Source organism: Anolis sagrei, chromosome X, assembly GCF_037176765.1.
Source record: "Anolis sagrei isolate rAnoSag1 chromosome X, rAnoSag1.mat, whole genome shotgun sequence".
NCBI classification, from domain to species: Eukaryota; Metazoa; Chordata; class Lepidosauria; order Squamata; family Dactyloidae; genus Anolis; species Anolis sagrei.
This window is the reverse complement of record NC_090034.1, coordinates 25072185-25091576: the sequence shown is the minus strand read 5'-3', so window position 1 is coordinate 25091576 and position 19392 is coordinate 25072185. Positions and strand designations below refer to the sequence as shown.

Here is a 19392-nt window from a genome sequence, read left to right as displayed (position 1 = left end):
GAGCTGGTGTTGGTGATGCTGACAGGAAGCTCTGTTGTGGGCTGGTCCATGAGGTCAAGAAACATCACAAAGAGTCAGAAACGACTGAACAAATAAACAACAACAATGTGCAAGGGTTCTGTGAGACCTGAAAATCCTTCCAGGAATTCCTCCAAGGTAAAATGGTTGAGAAAGGATGCACTGGAATATTGGGCTGCAGGATTATCATCTAGTAATGTTTGGATTTATTAATCCATGTGTGTGTGTGTGTGTGTGTGTGTGTGTTTAGCTGCCTGGAAGGATTACTCGATCCTTTGAGCAATATAATCAATGGCTCTCTTGAACAAGGGGTTTTCCCGGATAACCTAAAAGAGGCAAGGGTCCGTCCCTTGTTGAAGAAGCCCAACCTGGACCCTATGACCCTTGTCAATTATCGTCCCGTCTCTAATCTTCCATTCTTAGGTAAGGTGATAGAGCGAACTGTATTGGGACAATTGCAGAAATTTTTGGATGACACAGCCGGCCTGGACCCTTTCCAGTCAGGTTTTCGCCCAGGTCATGGGACGGAGACGGTCCTGGTTGCCATTACAGATGAACTTCGTTGTCAGTCTGATAGCGGTGGATTGCCGCTTCTGGTACTTCTCGATCTTATCGCAGCATTTGACACCACTGACTACGATTTAATGAACCACCGTCTTGGCATGTCCGGAGTTCGCGATCAGGCCCTCAACTGGTTCAATTCATTCCTCCGAAATCAGAGTCAGTGCGTGGAATATATGGACCAAGTCTCCGAAAGTTCCCCCCTCCTATGCAGGATACCCCAAGGTGCAATTCTCTCCCCTCTTCTTTTCAACATCTACGTTAGACCCCTTGCCAGTTTGGCTCGGAGATTCGGCCTGGACTGCTATCAATATGCGGACGACACCCAACTCCTGTTGTGCTTGGAGCCTGGAGTAACGTCAATACCTGACAATTTCACCTTATGCCTGGAGGTTTTGTCGAACTGGCTACGTGCTAGCAGACTGAAGGTTTATCCGGCGAAGACTGAGATCCTGTGGCATGGCCGCCCAATAGGTCCGACCCATCCGTTACCTACCTTTGATGGCGCTGCTCTATCTCCATCGCCTACCGTTAACAGCCTAGGTGTCGTTTTGGATTCGCAGCTGATGATGGATGCTCAGGTCGCTGCTGCCAGCAAACAGGCCTTTTTCCATCTACGACAAGCGAGGCAACTGGCACCTTACTTGTCGGATGAGGCTCTGGCAACAGTCATCCATGCCACGGTCACATCTAGGCTGGACTATTGTAACGTCTTGTATGTCGGCCTTTCTATTTCTATGACCCGAAAGCTCCGTATTGTCCAGAATGCTGCAGCCAGGTTACTCACAAAAACACCCATAAAATGCCATATAGCACTAGTGCTGCGGCATCTACACTGGCTCCCAATTGAGTATCGTGGTTTGTATAAGATGCAGGTCCTGACCTTTAAAACTTTATATGGCCAGGGTCCATTGTATCTTAGAGACCGTCTCTCCTTCTACCATCATCGGAGGTCGCCATGAGCATCCCAACGCGATTTGCTCTATATGCCGGGTCCTAGGGAAGTGCACTTGGAAAGCACCAGACGCAGGGCCTTCTCTATTTCTCCCCCTGCCTTATGGAATTCCTTGCCTCCCTATTTGAGAGCCATGCGTGACTCAGGGCATTTTATCCTAGCACTTAAGACCTGGCTTTTTACTAGAGCATTTGACCCATGTTAATTTTAATATTTGTATGTATGTGTTTTATCCTGTATAATTTCTGCTATGTAAATCTCCTGGAGCATCTCGGATGGAGGGCGATTAATAAGTAATTAAAGATGATGATGATGATGATCTAAACCTGTGATTTGAAGTCCCATAGACATCCTGGAATCTTCACTCTGCAAAGATCACTAGAAGGAGGAGGAGAGATTCCTTAGTGTCAAAGGTGTTGAAGTTTTGGCAATCTACCTGCAAGCCGGTACCTGAAGGCTCCCTTTATGCAGCTGTGCCACTAAGCTCAGCTGAGGCAAAATGCCAAAGTGTAAGCAATTTTGAAGCACTGCAGGACCGCAAGGTATTATTATTATTCTCTTGGTGTCCATGCTAACAGCTTTGTTTACTTCATTTACACAAGAGCCCCGCCACTACCAGGAGGCAGCTACTTGAAACATAAAGCAATATGGTTTTAGGACCTGTTATTATAACAGTAACTGAAATGCATTTCAGCACAAAAGTTCAATAAAAGGGTGAGCACCACGGCTGGACACCAAGCAATTGCCGCCTTGGAGCAACAAACAGAGGATAGCCGCAAGGCTGAGAAGGTGTAATTTGGCAGCCTTTGGCTTCTCAGGAACCTTCTACACCCAGATAATCCACATTATCTGCTTTGAACTGGATTATATGACTCTACACTGCCGTATAATCCAGTTCAAAGCAGATTATCTGGATTTCATATGGCAGTGTAGAAGCAGCCACACACATTGATCTTTGGAATTCTGTGTTCGCCTATTTAAGCGATGCTTCACAGGCGCTGCAGCAAGTGCCAACAGGTATAGGTAAGGCATGCAAACATAATTTTCCAGCTGGGAAGGCTGGGGATTATAGAGCACTGAGTATGCATTCAACCACTAACAGAATCAGAGAATAATAAATAGTATTGGAAGGGGGCACTTGAGCCATCTAGTCCAAGCCTCTGTTTAAAAGCCACCAAAGAAGGAGTCTTCACCACACACTGGGGCAGAGAGTTCCACTGCTGAACAGCTCTCACAGTTATGAAGTTCTTCCTAATGTTCAAATGGAATCTCCTTTCCTATCGTTTGAAGCCATTGGTCCATGTCCTAGTCTCCAGGGCAGCAGAAAACAAACCTGCTCCCTCCTCCCTATGACTTCCCCTCATCTCTTGATACATGGCTGTTATCATGTCTCCTCTCAGCCTTCTCTTCTGCAGACTAAACATGCCCAGCTCTTTAAGCCACTCTTTATAGAGTTTGTTTTCCAGGCCCTTGATCATTTTCGTTGCCCTCCTCTAAACACATTCCATTTTAGAGTCAGCATCTCCCTTCAATTGTGGTGCCTAGAATTAGACACAGTATGATTTCAGGCAAAGTGGTCTGACCAAGGCAGAATAGAAGAGAAGGGTAGCATGACTTCTCTGGATCTAGACACTATACTCCTACTGATGCAAGCCAAAATCTCATTGGCTTTTTTAGCTGTTGAACAACATAGTTGGCTCATGTTCACCTTCCTGTTCATGAGGACTCCCAAGATCTTTTTCACACACACTGCTGTCGAGCCAGGCACCCCCCATTCTGTATCTTTGCATTTCATTTTTTCTGCCTAAGTGTGTCCTCATTGAACTTCATTGTGTTAATTCTGGCCCATCATCTCTCTAATCTGTTAAGATCATTTTGAATTCTGCTCCTGTCTTCTGGAATATTGGCTCTCCCTCCTAATTTGGTCCCATCTGTAAACTTGATTATCATGCCTTCAAACCCTTCATCTAAGTCATTAATAAAGACATTGAATAGAACCAGGCCCAAGACAGAACCCTGCTTATGGCACTCCACTCGTCACATGAACCTTTGGCAGTAGATTGTTATAATTTGTCCCTGCCTGTGAAACCGCTGCAGAAAGAATTATTTTGAGAACTACAGTGGTGCTGGCTGCTGGCTCCTATTCCAGCATTATCTTACTTGAAGTATGAGCCTGAATTTTAAAAGAGCCATGCAAACTGTTGCGCCGAATCCGAAAATAGGTTCAAAAGCCTGGATAGGCTCCAGGACCTCACTGGCATCAAAGCCACCATATGTCATTCCAAGACTATTAATTTCAGAAGTGCAGTGGCGCTATATATATATATATATATATATATATATATATATATATATATATATATAATAAGCTGAATCAAGTTGTTCTTTGCAAAAAAAAAAAAGGAACTGATGCAATTTGACATATAAATGAGTAAATAGCTAGAACTGCAACTCTGGCTCAAAAATTAGGACTTTGCTATGTCAGGAGAGGGGAGATATCCCTCCTTCTACCAACTCATTGCTTAAATAAAGGGCTCATTCACAAAAATGCTACCCTAATATCACAGTCCAAAGGTACTGCAATATAGCAAAATAGCAAATGCCAAGTAAAATGAGGCATTCAGCTTCAGTCATGCCATTGTCTTGTAAATGAAGCCCCTGTGCTCTTAGCTGAATTGCCTTAGGGGAATCCACCTACTTACTGATGCTACATATAAACCCATTTTAACCCCCATCTACCTACAAATGAAAGAAAGAGACCAACGATATACCTGGGATATAACAGGGGAGTGCAAATCTTCATTTTTTGATCGTAAGTCTATCAAATCTGTAAGTTTTGTATATACGAACAGATATTAAGAAACATTGGGTGGGGGGTGACCACGCAAAAACTCAAGAATCAAAATTCTCCCAATCCTTTTTAGTTTGAATTCTGTAATGCTCACAAGCATATCAAAGTCAGTTTCATTTTCAGTGCAAGCAAGAAAAGCAAAGCCAAAAAGGCTGCCATTCCTCTTTCAATTAATGATCTCTCACCATGAGGAAAAGAAAGTAGCAAAGCGGAATGACCTGAGTGAGCTGGGAAAGAGAATGAGAAAGCACAGAATTATGGAAAATGGAGTTTGGGGAGGCGAGGAGCCCTATGGCAGAGAATTCAAAAGAACCTGACCTAAACTACATTTCCCAGAATTCTGCTCAACATCAGAAAGGTCCAATCAGGAGAGGGGAGATATCTGTCCCTTGCGGGACAATCTACAAAGAGGAGGACTGGTTGATACTTCAATACAAGTAAGTAAATCTGAAACTTGATGGGCTAACAGTGGTAAATCTGTTCCATAATCGTAGCAGGTTTCATGCCAATAGCTCTAACAATGAGGGAGAAAGGCACCCATGAAGTTTCCCCATTGGCACAAGTAATTCCTTAAAGAAAAGTAACAAAAAAGTAGTTAACTTGTTAACTGGCATTGAATGTTTGACATATGTGTTGGAAACTGCCTTGAGTCCCTTCAAGGTGGTCTACAAAAAAATATATTATTCTTACAATTCGGACCCCGTCCAATTTCGGAAACACTTTAGAAACAATTTCTCCCGACCCCCTAATTTCATAATGAGCATTGAAACAACTTTTCATCAATCACACAGGCCTAAAAAATAGAAAGCAATGTATTCCAAAAAAATGGAGGATACAGGGAGTCATGCTGATACAAGACATGCTATAAAAACAAGGGGAATTACTGCACGTGTTCATCTTCAAGATTACAACACATAAACATTTGCAAATCAGACCCACTTCTTGTTTCTCTTTCTCATCACAGCCAAGGAAGCCTATTCTGTGGCCAAACATCAGAATGATGTTTCGGTGATCTCTACTTGAAATACTGTACTTTCCACACCAAAACTCACTCTGAGGAAGAGAAAGTATATTTGTGGAGCTACTACAAGGTACATAATAGAGACAATTTAGTGTCACTGCTCTGGGTTTCCAAAGTCAGCCTTCTGTTGTCACTTGCAGTGTGTGACATTGCCCCATTGTCAGGATGAAAGATTAATCCTTAGTCTCATCAACTAGAATAGCAGCACTGTCTCGGGATTCATATCAGGCAGAGAAATAGTACAACACTTAAACTTTACACTATACTGGCACAGTGTCTTGTGAAAACAACCATCACCTAAGTTTCCCTCCAGTAAAATAGGTGGAAGGGCACTAAAGGGGGGAATATTATATTAACTGGCAACTATAACTGGTTACCAGCCTCAAACCATTTGAAATTTGCTTTCAGATTTCTACAGTACAGATAACCTTGAGATCCTACAGTATTTCGTAACTTGAAAAATGAAGTACCCAAAGTTTCCACACCCAGTAGAGATGTGTGGATATGAAAAAATAAGAACATGTTCATACTCCGACTTCAGTCTGCGGTGGGCTATAAAAAGCCAAATAAAAATACAGGAGTGACTGAATGAGATATATGACACAAGAGCCTATCCATTTAGGCTTCTGGCTTTTAACACTGTGTTAAATAATGCATATATTAGCTCCAAGGCCAAAAAAGATTTGTTTGTTTTATTAAGCAGAGTTTGGTTAAGGGAGGGCCTTGTAACACGATTACCCCGTCCCTTGACACTGAAAAATGCTGTCTTTCCCTGTCTCTCTTCCCCGCCCCCAACATTGTGGAATGCTTCCATTGCCCCTTTGGCATTATTATTAGAGCCACTCATATCATGTCAGTGCCAACCAGCAATAATCTCATTAATGGCAAAATCCAGTCTTCTGTTGTGTCTGTTACAGTAGAACAGAGGCAGTAGAACAGAGCTTAAGGGCCCCTCTACTCAGGCTGTAAAATGCGGAAGAAACTGGGATTAAAAGGGGGGGGGACGGGACTAAATGATGCCTGCTGAAAACATGCACTCGATCACCTTAATGGCCAAAAATAGATACCCACACACATATAGAATCTGTTCTGATAGAACCTAAGTTGCTTGTAACTTGGCGACAGCCTGTATTCCGAAATCTGCCATTGTCTGCATGGGTGGCTGAGACAGTGATATCCCTGCTTTCTGATGATTCAGTGAACACAGACTTTGTTTCATGTGTAACATTATTTTGAAAATATTGAATATTACCTCTACAGCAGAACATAGACAGTAGATCAGAGTTTAAGGGTCCATCTATACATGCCCTAAAATGCAGAAGAAACTGGGATAAAAGAGGGGGTAGATAAATGATGTTTGCCGAAAATGCATGCTGGATTGAATTAACAGCCATATATATATACACACACACACACACACACACACACAGAGAGAGAGAGAGAGAGAGAGAGAGAGAGAGAGAGAGAGATTCTGTTCCAACAGAACCTATCTTGTTCATAACTTGGGGATCGCCTGTTCTCTGAAATCTGCCATTGTCCGCAAGGGTGGCTGAGACAGTGATACCCTTGCTTTCTGATGATTCAGTACACACAGACTTTGTTTCATGCACAACATTATTTTTTAAAATATTGAAAAATATTACTTCTATACTACATGTATAAGATGTATAACAGTGGTTCCCAACCTGTGGGCCAGAGCCCACCAGTGAGCTGCGAGACCTAAAATAAGGTCCATGGCCGGGGGTGCATGCCGCTGTTGGAGGAGAGTGAGAAAGATAAGGAGAGGGAGAGGAGGAAGGAAGGAACCAGCACCATTGCCCTCGCCCTTTTCTATGGCGAGCAGATGGCAACTACTGGATGGGACATATTCTGTATCAGAAACTAGAGCTGATGTGGTCTATCCAATGCAGTAGTCTGAATCAGCACCCCAAATGACCAAACCAAATCTAAAGTTGACCAAAAATTGATTCGTAACCCTTTTGGTACTAATGTTGGAGAGTGGTCCCTGGTCAAAGTAGTCCTTGGTCAAAGTAGTCCCTGGTCAAAAAAAAAAAAGGTTAGGAACCACTGGTGTATATGAAGCATACATAACTTGAGGGTTTTCCCCCAAGATATCGCCAAGATAAATTTCTATGTCTTCCAGAACAATACTATGCTCAGCTGAAAACTGGCCATAAAATCACATTGGAGGACTAGAGATTCCTAGGTAGATGTTCTCTCTAGAAATCTCTAAGCCTTACCGTATGGCAGAAGTTGACAAGAGAGTCATACCAGAGCAGCATTTCATAGAATCATAGAATCAAAGAGTTGGAAGAGACCTCATGGGCCATCCAGTCCAACCCCCTGCCAAGAAGCAGGAATATTGCATTCAAATCACCCCTGACAGATGGCCATCCAGCTTCTGTTTAAAAGCTTCCAAAGAAGGAGCCTCCACCACACTCTGGGACAGAGAGTTCCACTGCTGAACGGCTCTCACAGTCAGGAAGTTCTTCCTCATGTTCAGATGGAATCTCCTCTCTTGTAGTTTGAAGCCATTGTTCCGCGTCCTAGTCTCCAGGGAAGCAGAAAACAAGCTTGCTCCCTCCTCCCTGTGGCTTCCTCTCACATATTTATACATGGCTATCATATCCCCTCTCAGCCTTCTCTTCTTCAGGCTAAACATGCCCAGCTCCTTAAGCCGCTCCTCATAGGGCTTGTTCTCCAGACCCTTGATCATTTTAGTCACCCTCCTCTGGACACATTCCAGCTTGTCAATATCTCTCTTGAATTGTGGTGCCCAGAATTGGACACAATATTCCAGATGTGGTCTAACCAAAGCAGAATAGAGGGGTATCATTACTTCCCTGGACCTAGACACTATGCTCCTATTGATGCAGGCCAAAATTCCATTGGCTTTTTTTGCCGCCACATCACATTGTTGGCTCATGTTTAACTTGTTGTCCACGAGGACTCCAAGATCTTTTTCACACGTACTGCTCTCGAGCCAGGCATCCCCCATTCTGTATCTTTGCATTTCGTTTTTCCTGCCAAAGTGGAGTATCTTGCATTTGTCACTGTTGAACTTCATTTTGTTAGTTTTGGCCCATCTCTCTAATCTGTCAAGATCATTTTGAATCCTGCTCCTGTCCTCTGGAGTATTGGCTATCCCTCCCAATTTGGTGTCGTCTGCAAACTTGATGATCCTGCCTTCTAACCCTTCATCTAAGTCATTAATAAAGATGTTGTACAGGACCGGGCCCAGGACGGAACCCTGCGGCACTCCGTTTGTCACGTCTTTCCAAGATGAAGAGGAAGCATTGGTGAGCACCCTCTGGGTTCATCCATTTAACCAATTACAGATCCACCTCACCGTAGTTTTGCCTAGCCCACACTGGACTAGTTTCCTTGCCAGAAGGTCATGGGGGACCTTGTTGAAGGCCTTACTGAAATCCAGGTACGCTACATCCACGGCATTCCCCGCATCTACCCAGCTTGTAACTCTATTGAAAAAAGAGATCAGATTAGTCTGGCATGACTTGTTTTTGATAAATCCATGTTGACTATTAGCGATGACCGCATTTGTTTCTAAATGTTTGCAGACCACTTCCTTAACAATCTTTTCCAGAATCTTGCCTGGTATCGACGTGAGGCTGACCGGACGGTAGTAGTTTGGTCATCCTTTTTTCCCTTCTTGAAGATTGGGACCACACTGGCCCTCCTCCAATCTGCTGGAACTTCTCCCGTTCTCAAAGAACTCTCAAAAATGGTTGCCAATGGTTCAGAAATGACTTCCGCTAGTTCCTTCAATACTCTCGCCCTGGGGACTTGAACTCATTTAGAGCGGCCAGGTATTCCTGTACGACTTGTTTCCCAATTTGGGGTTGGATGTCCTCAAATCCCTCATCCACTCCGTCTTGCTGAGGTTGAAGATGACTTTCTTTGAGGCAAAGAAGGTATTAAGTAGTTCTGTCTTTTCCCTATCCCCTGTCAGCATTGCCCCATCTTCTCCTCGAAGAGGCCCTATCGCCTCCTTGTTTTTCCTTTTTCTACTAACATAAGAAAAGAAGGACTTTTTATTGTTTTTAATGTCCCTGGCAAGCCTGAGCTCGTTTTGTGCTTTAGCCTTGCGGACCTTTTCCCTACAGCTGTTGGCTATTTGTTTGAATTCTTCTTTGGTGATTTCTCCCTTTTTCCACTTCTTGTGCATGTCTCTTTTGTGTCTTAGCACAGTTAGAAGTTCTTTGGACTTCTTTGCACTTGTCCTATTTTTTCTCTTTGTTGGCACAGTTTGCAATTGCGCCTTGAGTATTTCACTCTTGAGAAACTCCCATCCCTCCCTTGTCTTTTAGTATCTGTGTCCACGGAATGCTGCTCAGTGTTTCCTTCATTTTTTGGAAATCAGCTCTCCTAAAGTCCAAAATGCGGGTTTGACTTGTCTTAGTTTCGGCCTTCCTTTGTACCTCAAATTGCAGGAGCACATGGTCACTTGCCCCTAAGGATCCTATCACTTCAACCGTATCGATCAAGTCCTCCACATTTGTTAGGATGAGATCAAGAGTAGCCAATCCCCTTGTTGCCTCTTCTACCTTCTGGACCATGAAATTGTCTGCAAGGCAAGCAAGGAATTTGTTGGACTTTTTACTCTTGGCTGAGTTTGTTTTCCAGCAAATATCGGGATAGTTGAAATCGCCCATGACTACTACATCTCTTCTCTGTGCCTGTTTGGTCAACTGTTGGCAGAAGACTTCATCAAGTTCTTCCTCCTGGCTTGGAGGTCTGTAGTAGAGAACCACGGAGCCCTTAGGCTCTATGAAGCATCTTGAGAGGCTCTGCAGTTCCCTCCTCTTCCTCCTCCACAACTGTGGAGGGACCACTTTATCTTGAACAAGAGTCATAGTACGTTTAATTACATGTAGATGAAGATATGTAATTATATGTAGAACAGCAGGAAAGGGGGTGGCGTGAAATGAAAACCCCCAGCAACGCATGGGGTCTGCATACAGTACTGCCACTCCTGTCCCTCAGCTCAGTTATGGAATTGTTCTCCCTTTCTCCCAAATACCTTGGCAGTTTGCATTCAGCTTCTCCAGGTAAAATGACTGTAATTTTAAAATTACAATATTGCATTATTTCATTTGTCATTATTCATCCGTCACAGCGCCATTTCATTTGTAAAGTACTATTTCATTTCTACAGTACTATTACTCATTATATGAATTCTTAGGAATTTAGTGCCAAGCCAACGAGGGCCTTTAAAAGGAAACAATGCAGTGGAAGGTCTCCTGTAAAACCTGCCACAGGAACAGTCTTTTCAAGTGTCAATTTCCATTGGGTCCCATGGGGTCTGTCCTGCAGTGAACAAAGTGCTGCCCTGGAGCTACATGAGGGCCCTTAGGCTTGTTTTTTTTTTTTAAAACCCACATACACACACAAAACCTCCAACCTTTCCAAACTCCCCAAAGCAGTGGTTTTCTATTAACAAAATGGGACACACAAACATACACTATCTCTCCGAGGTAATACAAAGAATTCTGGGTTCTATTTCAAGTACATATATTTTTTTTAAAAAAATAGATGGAGATACATAATGACATAGTGTTAAAGGGACTCCAGGGGCCATCTAGCCCAGCCTCTTGCTATATAGGTATACCCAACTAAAACACTCCCGAGAGATGACATCAAAGCTTAAAACATCATTACTTTCCTTTAGCTCAGTGGTTCCTATCCTGTGGTCCATGGACCACCAGTGGTCCACAAAAACAAAAATTTGGTCCACAGCCTCACCATTACTACACTGTTGCATCGAAACCACGCAGCAACAAGAACAACAGGTCTCGCGAAACCCTCTTATAGTACCGAGGCAATGGGGATGTCAGGAGGCAAGAGGCTGACTACTCACAAATGATTACTACTACCACATCAGCTCTAGATTATTAAATATGATTTTCTGTTGGCAAGCAGTTGGTGGACTACTGGATGGCATATGTTCTATATCAGAAACTTGAGCTGATGTGCTCTATCCAATGTAGTTTTCTGAATCAGCACCCCAAATAACCAGACTGAATCTAAAGTTGACCACTATCTAATTCGTAACCCTTTTGGTACTAATGTTGGAGACTGGTCCCTAGTCAAAGCGGTCCCTGGTCAAGTGGCCCTTTGTCAAAAAAGATTGGGAACCACTGCTTTAGCTAAACAAATTATGTTTACTTATTCCATCTAGTACATTGCTTTTCGAGGATGATTAAGAAGGATTTTTGAACCTTTTCAGTGCTTAATGGTATATCCAGGGAAATGCTATCAAAACAAAATATAACCTGCGACTGATGGATGACTCTTAGTAAGAAGCAATGAATAATGGTTGTTTTGAAAAAGTAATAAGCCAAAAACAATAGATTAATTTATCAAAATAAACCTTCATGCTTTGTTAACAAACCCAAATTCACCTCCCCGGTTTACAAACACAACTCGGTGGAGCTTCCTTCATCTTTCTGAAACCAGAAGCCACTTTTCAAGAAACTTTGATCTGAACAGCAGCCAGGTTTGCGCCGCATAAGAAATCACCTCCCACCAAATTATTTAACAACAGAAATATCCAATTCACACTGGGTTTCGAGAAATGTAGAAACTACTTTCTGCGAGGACTACTTTCTGAAGTCAGAGTGGAAATGTTTCTAAACTGAAGGGTGAAAAGTAAAGTCCACAATCCCTTGTGGTTGCATTTAGAAATACAGTACAACTCTCATATCCATGAGTTTTCATTTAAAAAAAAAAAGCTCTCTCTAAGCATTTTCCAAGTGTTCCAGTTTGACTCTGTGGTATCCAACATTGCAACAGCCACATTTAATCCAAACAGCTATTCCAAGTATAGCTATTAAAAATGAGGAGCCTGTGAGAAAAAGAGAGAGATGGCACCTCTGATTTGGCACCACAAAAATGGCTAAAAAAACAGGATTTTATGAGCTAAGAATACAACATGGATTGCTCAGTGTTGTCTCCCCTCGTATTTTACAGATGCTTTATAGCAGTGTTTCTCAACCTTCCTCATGCCAGGACTCCTTAATATAGTTCCTCATGTTGTGGTGACCCCCAAACATAACATTATTTTGTCATTTGGGAGTTGTAGTTGCTGGGATTTATAGTTAACCTACAATCAAAGAGCTTTCTGAACTCCACCAACTATGGAATTGAACCAAACTTGGCACTCAGAACTCCCATGACAAACAGAAAATACTGGAGAGGTCTGGTGGGCATTGATCTTGAGTTCTGGAGTTGTAGTTCACCTACATCCAGGGAGCACTATGGACTCAAACAATGGTGGATCTGGACCAAACTTAGCAGGAATACTCAATATGCCCAAATATGAACACTGGTGGAGTTTGGGGAAAATAGACCTTGACATTTGGGAGTTGTAGTTGCTGGGATTGATAGTTCACCTACAATCAATGAGCAACGATAGAATGGGACCAAACTTCCCACAAGGAACCCCCACGATCAACAGAAAATACTGTGTTTTCTGATGGTCTTTTGCGACCCCTGTGAAACTTCCTCACGGCCCTCCCCCAGGGGTCCCAACCTCCAGATTGAAAACTGTTGCTTTATAGTTACCTAATTTGTGAAGAAACAGGCAAAGCCTAGAGTCTATGACTTTCCAAGAGATCCTCAGTAGTCGGACCTCCAGATAGAGGTGTTGGAGTTACACTTCAAAATATCACTGTTCCAACTTACATAAAAATTCAACTTAATAACAAACCTACAAAACCTTCTTGTTCATAACTTGGGGACTGTCTGTATAGTATAGTTTCAAGGAATAGTTGGGAAAGTAGCTGTAAAATGGAAGAGTGTATTTCACTGGTATCTGACAATGACGGAATGGATTTCCATATGAAACTGATCAAAAGATGTGTTGGGACCGAACTCCCAGAATCTTTGATCATGGTCCATAATTGCCAGAGCTTCTGGGAGACACAAGACCAAAACACCTGGGGGGACAGTGAAGCTCATATTGCAGCTAGAGATCTCTCAACTGTCACTGCCCACATCTCCAACTCACATCTTCAAGACTCAAATGCTAAAGAAGACACACTCCATGCAGAGGTGTCCTCAAGATGAAATGTATTGCCTGTCCTCATCACACTTGCCCAACTTTCTCCAACTATAGTGCACTCCAGATGTTTTTCATTACAATTCCCAGCAACCCTAGACAGCAAGGTGTGGGGAGATGAGTCAAAATCCATCCAGAGAATTCATGCCTCTAGCCACATTTCTATAAACTAGATGAATTTCCATCCAAATCCAAGCTCTCCACTCAATCTGGACAAAGAATACCCACAAGCTATGAATCCAGAGGCTCAGGATAAAACCACCAAGGCCACAAGGGGGCACCAGAGAGAGAAAGATGATCCATTTTACAGGGGTGGAGGGTAGGTTTCCCTGTTCTTCCCCCCACCCATGTCACCCTCGTAGAAACAACCCTCATTTATGATATGGGAAGTGGGGAGGAGGAATAACCAGCATAAAGGGGAGAAATGATTCTCCTTCAACTCCAACCCCCCAATAAAATGAACTATTCTTCTCTCTCTAACACCCCCTAGTGGTCTCCATCCGGATAATGAATCACTATTACACCCCGCTTTTCCTTTCCACAAGGAGTCTATTCCAGTGTTGAGCAGCCATTGTCTGACTTGTTATCATGCACACTGCTTCTATAGCAGAATACAGGAAAAAAACAACAGAAGGGCATTTTCTCTCTCTTACAAACAAACACTTTACTGGAAAGCATACCTCAAAGAGGTATCCTGGGAGATTCAGGGCACAGAAGAAAATGTGTCTTTGCCCAGCACAAAGACTATAGAATTTGCTCCCATAGGATGCAGAGGCAGTCCCAAATTTGGAAGAAGAGATTAGATGCCTTCGTTGAGGAGGTAGCGAACGGTTCCTATGTGTTGCCTTCCACACTGGATGCTTCTCCAGACCATCCTTGGGGAAGATGAATAGGAGGGTGTTGCCACATTCATGTCCATTTCGAGCAGAACAGAAAAGGAAGAGGATGTGAGACTTAGGCGAGCCAGAGGCTTTTTTGGAAATTTTAGCAAGATGCCGAGGTGGCCACCAAAGCCAGCGTTTCGTTGCTGGGCATGGACAAACTTTTCTTCAATCTTTCCCGAACCTCTCACAAATTTGGAGAAGAAGAAGACATGCACTCATTGAAGAGAAGTGGTGACTAATGATGGGGATGCAACCATAACACACAGTCTTTATGGGCACACACCAACGAAATTGCAACACAGGCATATACGACGAGGGTGGGTCAGAAAGTATTGCCTCCATCACTCTAACTTTTATTTCTTTCCCAGCTACTGGACTATCTATGCATGATATGATAAAGGTAACTTTATTCTATAATACAGTCTTTTCTTGTTCAGATTGACTGATTGGAACCATGAATCGGAAGCTAAAAGAAAAAGTTGTTATTGAATTTCTGGCAAAAGAAGGTTGTGCCCTGAGCCGCCCTGAGATGCCTACGGGCTGAGAGGGGCAGTATATAAATACAGTAAATAAATAATAAATAAATTGTGCACATAAAGAAACCCATAATCGCTTGAAGAATGTTTATGGGGATGCTGTAATGGACATCAGCAATGTTTGGCGTTGGGTGAAGAAGTTTAAAAGTTTCAAATTCAAATAACAGAGTGATGTAGGCATTGCTTTTTGACCCACCCTCATAATATCTGGAGAGAGGCTTCTGCTGAGCTTCTGATGCATTGTAATGATGCTTTGGAGAGAGAAGGTGGGGATTCTCCCTCCAAAGCTCCTGGTATCATTTTCATGCACCAGAGAAGCCTCATAGAATTATAGAAAAACAGAGTTGGAAGAGACCACATGGGCCATCTAGTTCTGCCATTGCAGGAAAAGCACAATCAATGCCCTCCCAACAGATTGCCATCCAGCCTCTGTTTAGAAGCCTCCAAGGAAGGACTCTGAGGCAGAGTTCCACTGTTTAGAAGCCTCCAAGGAAGGCTCTGAGGCAGAGAGTTCCACTGCTGCACATCTCTCCTTACAGTCAGGCGGTTCTTCCTGATGTTCAGGTGGAATTCCTTTCCTGTCATTTGAGCCTATTGCTCCGGGTCTTGGTCTCCAGATCAGCAGAAAACAAGCCTGCTCCCTCTTCTTTGTGACACTGTTTCACATTTTTATACACATGTGGGTAAAAAGCATTGCCTCCATCGCTCTAACTAACTTGTATTTCTTTCACAGCTACTGGGCTATCTATGCATGATACGATAGAGGTAACTTTACCCTACTGATACAGTCTTTTCTTTTTCCAGTTGACTGATTCGAACCATTAATCTGAAGCTAAAAGAAAGAGTCGTCATTGAATTTCTGACAAAAGAAGGTTGTGTGCCTAAGGGTCAAAAAGTAATGCCTCCATCGCTCTGTTATTTCTTTCACAGCTACTGTATGCATGATAGGATAGAGGTAATCGTACCCTACTGATAGAGACTTTTCTTGTTCAGATTGACTCATTAGAACCATGAATCTGAAGCTAAAAGAAAGAATCATCATTGAATTTCTGGCAAAAGAAGGTTGTGCACCTAAGGAAATCCATCATCGCTTAAAGAATGTTTATGGGAACGGTGTAATGGACATCAGCAATGTGTGAGCTCTGAAAGTCAACCTATGTGGTTTCAGATTCAATGACCTGAACGACATTCAAACAGCTTTAAAATCATGGGTCACAAAGCAAAACCCTGAATATTTCCAAAACGGGTTGGATGCCTAGGTTCAACAATGGCATAAATGTGTCCAAATTGATAGTGACTTTGTTGAAGGGTAGTTTTGCATAGAAGACAGTTTAGGGTAGCGCCTGGAGCAAGTTCTGCTGTTCTAGGTTCACTCATAACATTTTTATGACCCAGGAGGCAAAACTTTTTGACCCACCCCTGTACATGGCCATTCTCACTTCTCCTCTCAACCTTCTCTTCTGAAGGCTAAACATGCCCAGCTCTTTCAGACACTCCACTTCTATAGGAATTCATGGTCTCCAGACCTGTAGAGGACAGTTCAGGCTATGATCAGGAGCAAGTTCTGCTGTTCTAGGTTCATTCATAACTTTTTTATGACTCAGGAGGCAAAACTTTTTGACCCACCCCTGTACATAGCCCTTCTCACTTCTCCTTTCAACCATCTCTTCTGCATGCTAAAGATGCTGAAGTCTTTCAGACGCTCTTCTTCTATAGGGATCCATGGTCTCCATGGATTGTTTTAATCGCTCCCAAATAGACCCCTTCCAGGTTAAGAGTCAGGATATTAATATCAACTGTGGCACCCAGTGGGACACAGTGTGATTCAAGGTAAAGAGACCAAAGCAGAATACAAAGGCACTATGGCTTTACTCCAGTGGTTCTCAACTTTCCTAACGCTGTGACTCCTTAATACAGTTCCTCATGTGGTGACCCCCAACCATAACATTGTTTTCATTGCTACTTCATAACGGTAATTTCGCTACTATTACGAATCATAATATAAATATCTGATATGCAGGATGTATTTTCATTTACTGGACCAAATTTGGCATTTGGGAGTTGTACCTGATTTTGTCATTTGGGAGTTGTAGTTGCTGAGATTTATAGTTCACCTACAATCAAAGAGCATTCTGAACTCCACCAATGACGGAATTGAACCAGTTGGCACACTGAATTCCCATGACCAACAGAAAATACTAGAAGAGTTTGGTGGGCATTCACCTTGAGTTTTGGAGTTCACCTACATCCAGAGAGCACTGTGGATTCAAACAATAATGGATCTGGACCAAACTTGGCACAAATACTCAATATGCCCAAATTTGAACACTGGTGGCGTTTGGGGAAAATAGACCTCGACATTTGGGAGTTGTAGTTGCTGGGATTTATAGCTCACCTACTATCAAAGAGCATTCTGAACCTCACCAATGATAGAATTGGGCCAAACTTCCCACACAGAACCCCCATGACCAACAGAAAATACTGTAGGTTGTTGTAGGTTTTTCAGACTATATTGCCATGCTCTAGAAGCATTCTCTCCTGACATTTTGCCTGCATCTATGGCAAGCATCCTCAGAGGTTGTGAGAAAATACTATGTTTTTTGATGGTCTTTGGTGACCCCTCTGACACTCCCCCACGACCTCTCCAGGGGTCCCGCCCTCCAAGTTGAGAAATACTTTTACTGGCCCAGGCATGGGCCAACTTTAGCCTTCCCTCCAGGTGTTTTGGACTTCAACTCCCACAATTCCTAACAGCCTCAGGCCTTTTCGCTTAAGAGACTGAGGGGGGAAAGGAAGGGGCCTGAAGCTGTTAGGAATGGTGGGAGTTGAAGTCCAAAACACCTGGAGGAAAGGCTGAAGTTGGTCTGTGCCTGTTCTAAAGTATAGTTAGTGAAAAATTCGGTACTATGACGAAATTTCGATACTATTTCGTTATAGTAATTACACATAGTATAATTGGGAAAACTTCTCATTTTTAAAGCTATTGGAGTGAATCTTGCTATTAGGAATGGTGGGAGTTGAAGTCCAAAACAGCTGGAAGGCTGAAGTTGGTCCGTGCCTGTTCTAAAGTATAGTTAGTGAAGAATTCGAGAGTAACGTTACTATTTCGTTACAGTAATTACACATCATTACTCTACTTGGGGAAACTCCAGGGGCTCCTTTCTCCCTCATTTGTAAAGCTATTGGAGTGAAACTTGCTGTTAGGAAGGGTGGGAGTTGAAGTCCAAAAGAGCTGGAGGGAAGGCTGGAGTTGTCCCGTGCCTGCTCTCCTAGCCCAGCGGGGGACGCCTGCCTGCCTGCCTGCCTGCCTGCCTGCCCGCCTGACCGCCTGCCCGCCTGCCCACCCATGCCTGTGCCTGCCTGGGGGACTCCCCTTGCGGCTTGCTCACCTGGGCCTTTCCTCGGGAGGCGCCTCTGCGGGGCGGGAGGCGGTGTGAAGCGGCCAGGGCAGCGGCGTTGGCTCCTTCTCCGGCTCCGCTCCGCTTCTCCCTCCGCTGCCGGATGCTGCTGCTTTCGCGGCCGACCCTGCCTCTGGCGGCGACGGCCATGCCGTGGGCTAAGGCTCCGGGCTCCTGCCGCGCCCGCTCTTCCAGGCTGCTGAAATTCCAGACCACCAGGCTCTGCAGGAGGAGCACCGAGAGAGCCAGCAGCAGCGCCGAGTGCGAGCGGCGGGCCAGGCGGCGGGCGCAGGGCGAAGCGGGCGAAGAGGAGGAGGAGGAAGAAGAGGAGGAGGAAGACGAAGAGGAGAGGACCATCTTCGCAGCCGGCGCAAGGCAGAGGACGAGGAGGAGCAGGCACTCGCAGCGCCCAGCACCGCCGCCGCCGCCCGGAGTCTTTCAGGCGGAGAGACGTCAGCGGGAGGAGGAGGCGCCGGCAATAAGAGGAGGAGGAGGAGGAGGAGGAGGGGCGGGAGCAGACCCCCCCTCTCTCTCCCCTCCTTTTTCTCCTTCTGCCTTTTCTCCTCCTCCTCCTCCTCCTGGACCCCCCTTCTCTTTCTCTCTCCTCCCTTTTCTCCTTCTCCTTCTCCTCCTCCTCCTCTTCTTGGCCCCGGCTGCTGCTGCTGCTCCTCCTGCCGCCCTCCATCCACTCCAACCCCTGCTGGAAGAGAGCAACCAGAGCCACCCGGCTGGATGGTCATCTACTTATTATTACTGAAATATAGTTGGAAGAGACCCCAAAGGTCATCCAGTCATTCTGCCTTCATGCAGGAAAAGAGCTATCAAAGCATCCCAAACAGATGGCCATCCAGTCTCTGCTTATTATTATTATTATTATTATTATATGTGTATGGTGGCACAGCGGGTTAAACCACTGAGCTGCTGAACTTACTGGCTGAAAGGTCAGTGATTTGAATCCAGGGAGTGGGGTGAGTTCCCACTGTTAGCTCCAGCTTCTGCCAACCTAGCAGTTTGAAAACATGCAAATATGAGTAGATCAATAGGTACTGCTTCAGTGGGAAGGTAGTGGTGCTCCATGCAGTCATGCT

The 19392-nt window shown here is 44.1% G+C and overlaps 1 protein-coding gene across 1 annotated transcript in view; it reads right to left on the bottom strand.

Moving 5' to 3' along the window:
• XYLT1 (xylosyltransferase 1) overlaps window positions 1-18769 on the bottom strand; it is a 184772-nt gene extending 166003 nt beyond the window's left edge. Inside the window, exon 1 of the mRNA XM_060786323.2 lies at window positions 18296-18769. Within this exon, the coding sequence (XP_060642306.2) occupies window positions 18296-18661 (366 nt within the window). The 5' untranslated portion in view covers window positions 18662-18769. The remainder of the gene's footprint in view (window positions 1-18295) is intronic.
• Between the last annotated feature and the right edge of the window lie 623 nt (window positions 18770-19392).